The sequence below is a fragment of the Equus caballus genome, chromosome 20 (assembly GCF_041296265.1).
Source record: "Equus caballus isolate H_3958 breed thoroughbred chromosome 20, TB-T2T, whole genome shotgun sequence".
NCBI lineage: Eukaryota > Metazoa > Chordata > Mammalia > Perissodactyla > Equidae > Equus > Equus caballus.
The window spans coordinates 29209254-29219575 of NC_091703.1; the positions used below are offsets into that span (position 1 = coordinate 29209254).

The 10322-nt window shown below is 39.5% G+C and overlaps 1 protein-coding gene and 1 long non-coding RNA gene across 8 annotated transcripts in view; one reads left to right on the forward strand and one right to left on the reverse strand.

Annotated features, from left to right (window-relative positions):
- Positions 1-4339, forward strand: part of ZSCAN16 (zinc finger and SCAN domain containing 16) — a 22811-nt gene extending 18472 nt beyond the window's left edge. For 6 of the 7 annotated variants that reach the window (XM_070245035.1, XM_005603650.4, XM_070245034.1 and 3 more), the window contains one exon: positions 3687-4339. In XM_070245035.1, coding sequence (XP_070101136.1) covers positions 3687-4207 — 521 coding nt within the window. In that variant the 3' untranslated portion in view covers positions 4208-4339. Of the gene's footprint in view, positions 1-3628 lie in introns of all 7 variants that reach the window. The other variant, XM_023624135.2, reaches the window with a different exon arrangement.
- LOC138919600 (uncharacterized) overlaps positions 1-10268 on the reverse strand; it is a 21022-nt gene extending 10754 nt beyond the window's left edge. The window contains exon 1 of the long non-coding RNA XR_011429909.1: positions 10108-10268. This is a non-coding gene — a long non-coding RNA (uncharacterized lncRNA). The remainder of the gene's footprint in view (positions 1-10107) is intronic.
- Positions 10269-10322: the final 54 nt, after the last annotated feature.

A 10322-nucleotide genomic window follows, 5' to 3' on the forward strand; every position in this document is an offset into this window, starting at 1 on the left:
TGGTAGTCTTAGCAAGAATATTTTGAGGCAGAAGCTAAAAGATGCAGACCATTTTAATAAGCTTTAGTAAGCTTAACTATGTACAGTCTTCACCTCTTTTCTGTGAGGAGGCATAAAATAAGAAACTTCTCTCTCCACCTTTGGAAGGAGACAGGACATAGGCTCGTAAAATAGGTCACAATAATAATTTAACATGTCAACATGCTAAATTAATTTTACCATGTAGAACACAGAAAAGTACTGATTATGACTAATGGTTTGGGCAAAACTTTAAATTCTAGATGGTCTTTCCTTGTTTTTTTATAAACACTTCTGGACTATTTTCACTCTGTTTCCTGTTAGCCTAAGTCCAGAAAAATGCACTCCTCCTATACCTAAAATTGTACAGGCTTACACATGTGCTGCTAACTTTTCAAGGGAATACCGTACAGTTAAAATATAAATAGTCTTTTCTTAACCTAATCTACTGAAAGATGCTTAATGAAATCTAGCTATCCTGTGAGGCCTGAGAATTCTTAGGGAAGTCCATTTTGTCTACATTGAACAGTATAAATAGGACTTTTTTTCTAAGGTACACCACCAGCAACTTTACATAATTTTTATCTGTGTCCCCACCACCACAAGAAATAGACAAGCAAAACACAAACAAAACCCACCAAAACAATACCCACCCCCCAAAAAAAACCCCTGCATAAATCACAATACATACATTTCAAAAAGTGCCTCTCAACTTTATTAAAAGCATGTAATATCTGGTCTAAATCCTCATTTTACAGTTGAGGAAGCATACCCACAGTGGTTGTGCCTTGTCCAAGTTTCCATAGAAGTTAGAGGCAGAGGTGAGATTACAATCAAAACCTGGCGCTCCTGCCTGCTAGTCCAAAACAGTTCTCAATAGCCATCAGGATAATGTACCAAAAAGCCAGTATCTTTTAAAAATAAATTTATTGTTAGTCTCTTTTTTATGCAGTATTTGTTTAAAAAAATTCATTGTATCCATACCAGCAAGATTGTATAGTATTAGCTGTTGGCTAGGGTAACGGGACTCATCTCTATAAATATAACTGGGAATTGTAATAGTAGTCACTTAATACAGAATTATCTTTACATATGACAGAAGAACTTGGAGAGCTGAGTATCTTGCAATTCTGTGTAACATTCTGAAGTATTTCAAAGGGAACTTTTTGGACATGCTAATCTACTAACCCACAACACTGACTCTCTCCACTAGCAATGAGTGATAGTCTCCTTAACTCTGTTCCAATTTCACTTCACTCGTTATTTAACTTTGTCCTTTCTCCCCTTAGACTGTCAAGCAAGTCATACACACAGTAATCAAATGGTCTTTGTGGACTTATCCTCATCTCAGTGACCAGCAGGACTGGACTTATCTGGAATTGTAACTGATAAGGACTCTTGGTATTACATGTGCCAAAATAACATTGGAAGAACAGCTCTGGCAGAAGATGCTAGAACCAAATATTCCTAATTTTGTTGGTTCTGAAACAAGGTCTCTTGCAATCCTATTAGCCTGGCACTAGCTGGCACTTGGAAGAGACACATCAACAAGGCCCTGAAACCCCAGTTGGCCAAGAAGTAGACTGCAGTCCCTGAGATGAGAAAAGGTCACATTTGACAGTTTCCATATAACACTCTTTACATTGTTCAATCACAGATCTAAGGGAGAGGGTTATAATTTGAATTGCTGACCAAGGAAAACTGACTCTGTATTTAAAAAAAAAAAAAAGTCTTTTAATGTCCTGGTGAGAGATTTTTCTCCAGCTTTCTCCTGAAGTTGTGGGAGAGAGACTCATCTTAAGGACTGTGAAGGCAGTGAAGTGACCAATGGTGACAACTCTTTGTGTTTTGTGTTTTTTTTAATATTCACTTTCATCAATAAGCCACAGGAAAGCCAACCAGCAGTGACTCCAGTATGTAAAAGAAGCTGTTGAGCCAATTAGGTTGATGTTTGAGAACACTTCGTAATGGTATGGGGTGCCTCTGATTTCCATAATTTGCTTGATGATTACTACCCTACTAACTTAGCAATACTTGGGTCACACTATACTTTTACAAATGCTTTATCATACATTCCCTCATCTGATCAAACAACAGGCACGGAGGAGGGCACTGTGGTGATAAGGAAACCAAAATGGTTATCATCTGCCAAAATTTAAAAACTATCAGCAGAGCCAGGACTAGAATCTGGATGTTCTGGCTCTAGACCTTATAATTTCTAGCCAGAGATAATGTGGCATGTAGATTCCAAAACAATATCATCTTAGAGCAAATAGCCAAACTTTGAGAAAGTCTGTTGCCTGTTAAAAAATGTTTGTAAGGAGGAAGGTAATTCAGGAAGATTTGGTAGGAAGGGGATATGGTGATGACAAGGAAGAGTGAAATTCATAGCACTCAGATAGGCCAGAGCCAGTGTTTTCCATACCTAGCCCAGGCACTGAAATGTTCTGGTGGCTCTTGTTGCTTCTTCCATCATGCCAAGTGAACCACTGAAAACTATCTGTAATTAAATGATTATTGCACAGTTGGCATTCCTAGGTCTGTGGAGATGGTGGTTTCAGCATGCCAAATAGGTGACACCTTTTATCCCTCCAAATCACCAAAACAGCTATTTTCTTATAGAATTCAATTCAACAAATCCATGAGTACTTGCTATGTGCCAAGTTGTATGCTATGCATGGGGTTGAGGACATGGGGATCAAGAAGAGGGAGAGCGCACATCCAGTTTGGGAGATGAGGGAAGACTTTCTAGAGGAGACAGCATTTGAGATCAATCTTGAATAACAGCTAGGCCAGTGGTTCTCAAAGTGTCGTCCCTGGACCAGCAGTATCTATCACACCAGGAAACTTGTTATAAATGCGAATTCTTGGGCTCTACTCCAGCCTTACCAATTCAGAGTCTCTGGGGGTGAGCACCCCAGCTATTTGTGTTTTAATAAGCCATTCAGGTGATTCTGATGCACGATAAAGTTTGTAGGATTTAGACAGGAGAGATAGCGAGGCATCAGTTCCAGAAAAAAGGATTCAACTCAGCACATACACCAGACCATCCACTGACACTTCTGGCTTATCTTCCTTCCTCTATTTATCCTGCCCTGCATGTTCTCACTCTTCTTTTAACTAATTATTATTCTTCATACATGCTTCCCTCCTTTGATGGTTCCTACTCATTGCATTCCTCTCAGGTTCCCTGATCCCATTATCTTCTCCAGTCACTTTTACTCAATTTTACTCCCACTTACCACCTGTTTCAGGCCCCTGCATGTTCCCTTCAAACTTTTTCCTTCCTCCTCATCTCTGTTCTCTAATCTCCCTGTTTATCCCTCTTAATTATCCTTGGCATATCTATAGTGCCCATTTACCATTTACCACTCTGCCTTTTGCACAGGATTGCCAGGTAACACTGGATCCACATTTTTTGCCTTTTTCTCTCTTATTATATTCCCAAATAATGTATCCTGCTGCTATCTTCCTTATCAGCCTCTTCTTAATTTCTTCCCTGTATTATCAATATATATTTCCATGGTGCCAAATATCTGATTTGTGCATTGTATGTGACTTTTCATTTTTTTATAACATTTATAACATTTACATGTTCTTTCTTCCAGAGGCTTTTTGCTTCTCAAACCTAGAATAGGACCTGTTTGTATACTGTTTGTTTGTTACAGGTGATGAAACCAAGACTAAGAATGAAGAGTTGTCCCAAAAGGAAGATATGCTCAAAGACATGGAATTCCTTGGGAAGATAAATGACAGACTCAACAAAGACATTTCTCAGTATCCTGAATCCAAAGATGCTGTTGAAAGTGAGGGCAGATTAGAGTGGCAACAGAGGGAAAGAAGACGCTATAAATGTGATGACTGTGGGAAAAGTTTCAGTCATAGCTCAGACCTTAGTAAACACAGGAGAACTCACACTGGAGAGAAGCCTTATAAATGTGATGAATGTGGAAAAGCCTTCATTCAACGCTCACATCTCATTGGACATCATAGAGTACACACTGGAGTGAAACCTTTTAAATGTAAAGAATGTGGGAAAGATTTTAGTGGGCGCACAGGTCTTATTCAGCATCAGAGAATCCACACAGGTGAAAAACCCTATGAATGTAATGAGTGTGGGAGGCCCTTCCGAGTAAGTTCAGCCCTTATTAGACATCAAAGAATTCATACAGCAAATAAGCTCTACTAATATGGTGGAAATAAGTTCTTTAGATGCTCAGGCCTAATTAGTTATAAGAGAATCTACCTTAGAGACCTTATGAGTATCCTGAATGTATGCAAAGCTTCAATCAACATTAAAAATTTCTCTGGCACCAGAGAATCTTCCTGAGTAAAATTTCATTTTATTTCTAAATTAGTTCAGTTTCCTGGGAAGAATTGAGTTATTTCAGAAAGCCTTGTCCATTGACAACACTGCTCCCTTGCAGCCCAAGATAACCATGTTTCCTCATTGAAAGATAATGAATTCTACCTCTCAGCTCTGGCTCCTTTTTACTTGACCATTCAGTGTATGACTTGAGGCAAGACATTGAAATTTTTTTCTGCCTTCATTTTCCCCTTCTGTAAAGTGCAGATGATATAATAGAGGCCCACCAGGTGTGTTGTTTTAAGTTAAAGTGGATGAAAATTAAGAGCTAGAACAACACTTTGTTTTCCATCATTACTGATATAATGGCCTAAATATTTATCCTTTTTTTATTTAAAGTAGGGGGTATATCATTTTGTGGAATTTTTTGTTTGCCAATGATAAAAAAGAGGAAACCATCAGAAAAGGCAGGAGGCTAAGGAAAACACTAAAGTGGAAAGGAAAGCAGTAAATGATAAGTAGGAGCTGCTGGGAAGGGGGGTAATAGAGTGTGTTATGGATTTGTAACTGTGGATAAATCTCTTCTGAATTTCAGGTCATTGTAAACTGAGGGAGACGGGGAGAGGTTGGTCTAGAACTGCACTGTCCAATATGGTAGCCAGTCCCCACATGTGGCTATATAAACTTAAACTTAAATTAACTCAAATAAAATGGAAAATTCACTTCCTTAGTGACATAAGTCATGTTTCAAGTGCTCCATAGCCACATGTAGCTAGTAGCTACTGTATTGGACAGCACAGATTATAGACCATTTTTACCATTGCATTAAGTTATAAAGGACATTGCTGTCCAAATTGATCACTGGCACAGTACCTTCCACCTTTGATACTGTGTGATTCTGAGTTCAGGAAGGTAACAAGAGACACCTGAGGAGGGTGCAATAACAAGAGGAGATAGAATACAAACACCCTAAAAGAAAATAATTTAGTAATAATAACTTTATGGTACTTTTTCAGCCTTAAAAAAGAAGCATATTATAATTGGAGGAAGATGATTATGAAGTAAATACAATAACCTAATAATCTAAATTGAAAGCTTAAATTACTAGCTCATCTGTATAAAAAGAGTGGAATTACCTTTACAAGGGAGCATCCCCTGTCAGATACCCTATACTAATGAGACACTGGGACTCTCAGGGCACCAATACTTTAAGATAGTGAACAATCCAATTTTTTTCTTTTTGGCTTTGGAATGTACCAGCATTTCATGTATTTGCAACAGTTTTATATCCCGTAGCATTTCCTGTATTTGCAACGATTTTACATCCCTAGTTAGAGAATTTTATAGCATGACAGCAATTGTGGCCAAAGGCCCAACACATTCAAATTTATGCCACCATCAGACTGCCATGAACCACTGGTTCTAGGAATAGCCATCACCAAAACAATCAGGAAGTGATCTAATCTCTTATTGAAGACATTAATTGCACATACTTGCTTTCACATTGTTTGAGATTAGGAAAACCAGCAGAATCATTTTTGTGTCTACTACTATTGGAAGATGAATCTTAAATCATTTCTCATAACACCATAAACTGAGCTTTGATGTCTTTTGAACATAATGCTCCTTAAAAAATAAAATGTGTTTACTTTTAACATGTACATCAACTGATACAAATTTTTAAAATAAGTTTCACACATACTTGTTTTTATGATTTATAATTATCTGAACAATATTTCACAGCATTTGAAGCCAAAGATTTTTTTTTTTTGTCTCTTTTTGCTGAGGAAGTTTAGCCCTGAGCTAATGTCTGTGCCAGTCTTCTTCCACTTTATATGTGGGTTGCCACCACACCATGGCTGACAAGTACTGTAGGTCCGCACCCAGGCCACTGAAGCAAAGCACACCAAACTTAACCACTACGCCACAGGGCCGGCCCCCCAAAAGATTTTTTAATGGTCATGAAGAGAAAAGTAAAGTATTAAATCTTCAGTATTAGAAACATCCTCATTTAAAAAAATAAAGTTAGGTGCTTACTGAATGATAGTTTTTCCCCCTTTATCTTTAGTCTTGCTGAGAAACACTGTCATGCATAGAAGCTGTTCACAATCTTTAAACGGGAAACTCATGTTTCTGCTCTTATCCTTCCTTGAATTTAGAGAGGCTAGCACAATATTAGGTTTCCTAAAATTGGTAAAGACATGACAGACTGATTTTCTTCTATCATCCTCTGTATGACAGAATATTCTATTCAGGTAGTAGTTTTGAATACCTGTTTTATACAAAGAATTGTTCTAGTCTTAGCTGTATACCCTCCAATGCTGAGTGAAGAGTAGTTTGGAGCATAGAGACGATGCTACCCTTTTTAGGTTTAGTGTTGATTCCAAATTTCCATCATAGTGTCCACCATCTGATGTTGACCAGAGGGGCAATGATAAGAGTCAGGGAGGTACAGAAAGATATGGGGCCAGAGATAGCCTGGAGTGGTATAGACAAGAAAGTCCAGAGGGACCCGGGATAACTGCAGGCATAAGGCAAAGGAAGCATGAGATTAAAGAAGATCTAAGTAGTTGCTAGTACTATGAAGAAGCAGGCAATGTACCAGGAAGTCCGTAGAAACCCGTAGAAAAAAAAATGGTGAAGATGCAATCAGTTAGAAAGAAGAGCTCCGAGTTCCATCACAGCCAGTTATTGGAAGAGAAGATGTACTATGTTAGACATCGTAATCAGAACCACGGGGTCCTAGCAGAGAGACATCCTGGGATTGACAGCACCCGCTCTAAAAGAACCCTGAAAATGGAAGGCAGTTTCACAAACAGTTATGTCAGAAACATATGTGTTGCTCCTCCCTCTTTTTGGAGGAAGGCAAGAACTTGTAGTTTGTACTTTTCAGGAACAAATATATATGTATATATTGTGGAACAGTCATGGAAATCAGAATCAGATAATTTTCCTATAGAGCAGTGGTTCTTAACTGGGAGTGATTTTGCTCCTCAGGGGACAATAGTGATTGAAAGGGGCAGCTCTCAGACACAGGCAATGGTGATGACCTGGTAATTTGGAATGAGGAGCCAACAGCTATAAAGGGAGGAAACAGATGAGTGTTGGGGAGGAGGGGTTGTAGGAGTTATGTGTGCGTATTGGTGAAGAGGGAGAAAACAGAAGAGAAAAGGATGGAAAGAAAAGAGAATAATAGAAAGGAACAAGGATATAGGGAAAGGAACAAAGATAAAATAAGAGATGGTGATAGGGAAAGAGAAGAAAGTGATAAGTAATTCTGATATTATATTACATCCGTCATATTTGAGACAGTTGGGTCATATGATACAAGCCATACAAAGGTGAACAGATCAGCTCCTTATCCCCAGATGTATTGAGTCTTATGTGCACTGCACATATTATTTTTCTTATCTTTAATGAATGGGCCTACATTCTCATCCTGTGCCTGAAATTATTTCTTTATAGTCTAATCAAAAACTCCATCAACAGTGAAAACACAACTAGAAACTTTGAAATGCTTCAAAACAACTTGTTCTCCTCTTAGTAATATCACAAGAAGTTAAACTGAGGTTCTAATAGCTATCTCAGTCTTTCTTAAATCCTCTAGAGCACGGTTTCTCAACCTTAGTTCTAATGACATTTTTAGCCAGACAATTCCTTGTTGTGAGGGGCTGTCTTCTGTTGCAGGATGTTTAGCAGTAACCCTGGCCTCTACCCTCTAGATGCCACTACCATCCTCCATTGTGACAAGCAAAAACTTGTCACAAGTGTGTGTGTTGGGGGGGGAGGAAAATGTCCCCTGAGGAGCAAAATCACTCCCAGTTAAGAACCACTGCTCTATAGGAAAATTATCTGATTCTGATTTCCATGACTGTTCCACAATATATACAATAAGATTCTACTGAGAAATGGCACGTATGACCAGCACTGCTAGTCCCTTTTCCTAGCCCACAAAATGATCTCCAGAGTACCTGAAGTCTATGCAGCAATCACGCTAGAGAAGGCAGTCTACTGTAGGAAGCCACACCTCGTTTACTTTGAGGCCCCGAGAAATCTGTCCTCAGAAACGACTTGCATAAAGAGCTCACGCTGCCTTTACACCTTCCTCTTCCCTCCGTGCTGTACTTTTTTTTTTTAAAGATTGGCACCTGAGCTAACAACTGTTGCCAATCTTCTTTTTTTTTTTTTCTGCTTTTTTCTCCCCAAATGCCCCCAGCACATAGTTGTATATTTTAGTTGTGGGTCCCTCTAGTTGTAGCATGTGGGATGCCACCTCAACATGGCCTACCGAGCAGTGCCATGTCGGCGCCCAGGATCCGAACCCTGGGCCACCGAAGCAGAGCGCGCGGACCTAACCACTCGGCCACGGGGCCAGCCCCACCATGCCATACTTCTGGTGCTACCCTCTCCTTTGCCCTTAGACCCAACCATGAATAGACACTATCCTTGATCTAGATCTGCACTGTCCAATACAGTAGCCACCAGTTACATGTGGCTGTTGAGCACCTGAAATGTGGCTATGCAGTTGAAGAACTATATTTTTAATTTTATTTAATTTTAATTAAATTAAAAAACTGATACTCAATTCAATTATTGGGAAACCTTTAAGTATGTTCAGAGTAATGTGGATATATAAATCTACTTTTTCCATTTCATATTTTATGTAATCTCAATCTAAAGTATTTTCAATGAAAATTTAGTATCTGAATTGAGACATGCAATAAGTATAAACACTGGCTTTCAAAGACTTAGTATGAAAAAAGGAATGCAAAATATTTCATTAATTTTATATTGATTAGATGTTAAAATAATATTTTGCATATGCTGATTTAAGTAAAATATATTATTAAAATTAATTTCATCTTTTTAATGTGGCTACTAGAAAACTTAAAATTACTTAAGTTGATCACATTATGTTCCTATTTATTGGACAGCACTGATCAAGATCTTCTCATCCTTTCTCTGTGCCATTCTCTTCTAAGCCATTCTCTATGTTCCAAACCAGCTCAGTTCTGTGAGGCTAAGTTCTATGATTCCAGCGACTTTTTACCTAGTTCTTATTCATTCATTCAACAAGTATTTATTGAGTGCTGCTATGTGCCAAGCCCTTCGTCTAGGTACTGGGAATACCGCAGGGAACAAGATAAGATCCCTGCCCTTATAAGCCTACATTATAAAGGAAGACAAACAAACAAGACGAATAGCAAATAGGAGTAAGTGGTATGTAGAATATAAGCAATGAGTTGAAATGAAACAGTGACCGAATGACTACCACAAGTAGTCAGAAAAGGCTTTTCTGGGGAGCTGACGTTCTAACTGAAATATAAATGTTCAGCTTTGGGAAGTTCTGCAGAAGGGCATGCAAAGGCAACAGCTAGTGCAGTCTTTAAAGGAGGAATGAATCTGATGTGTTACGGGAACTGAAAGTAGGTCACTGTGTCTCAAGATCTGGATTAAGGGGAACGTGGCATAACATAAGGTCCGGGAGGTGCTTGGCACACACTAAGTATCAGCCGCGACCATTAGCGGTGTCAGGTCTTTTCGTTAGCATCATGTTCAGCATTTTCTTTCCCTCAAAGCTGTTTAAATCAGTTAACTGGTATTTGATCTTCATGAATTCACTGCGTTGTGGCTGTTGTGTTTCAAAATAAGACCCGTAATGTTAACAATTACTACAATTCTGAACTGCTCCCTAAATAGCTAACCCCAATCCCACCCAGGACGGTCCCGCCTGTCACACCGGCGGAGACCACCACACCTGGCGCCCTCACTCCGACACTCACCCGCCAGCCCTTCTCTCCCGACCGCCTCCGGCTCCTGACTCCGGGCCCAGCGCACACCGCCGCTCTAGCACCGGGCCGCAAACCCCTTCCCCAGCCCGGGGCGCTCTGGAACCGTTAGCAACCGGAAGTGATTAGGAGCCGCGAGAGCTCTGAAAAAGGGCGCCGGTCTTTCCCTGGTCCAGAAACACTGGGTTCCCGCCTGGAAAGAGGCGCAG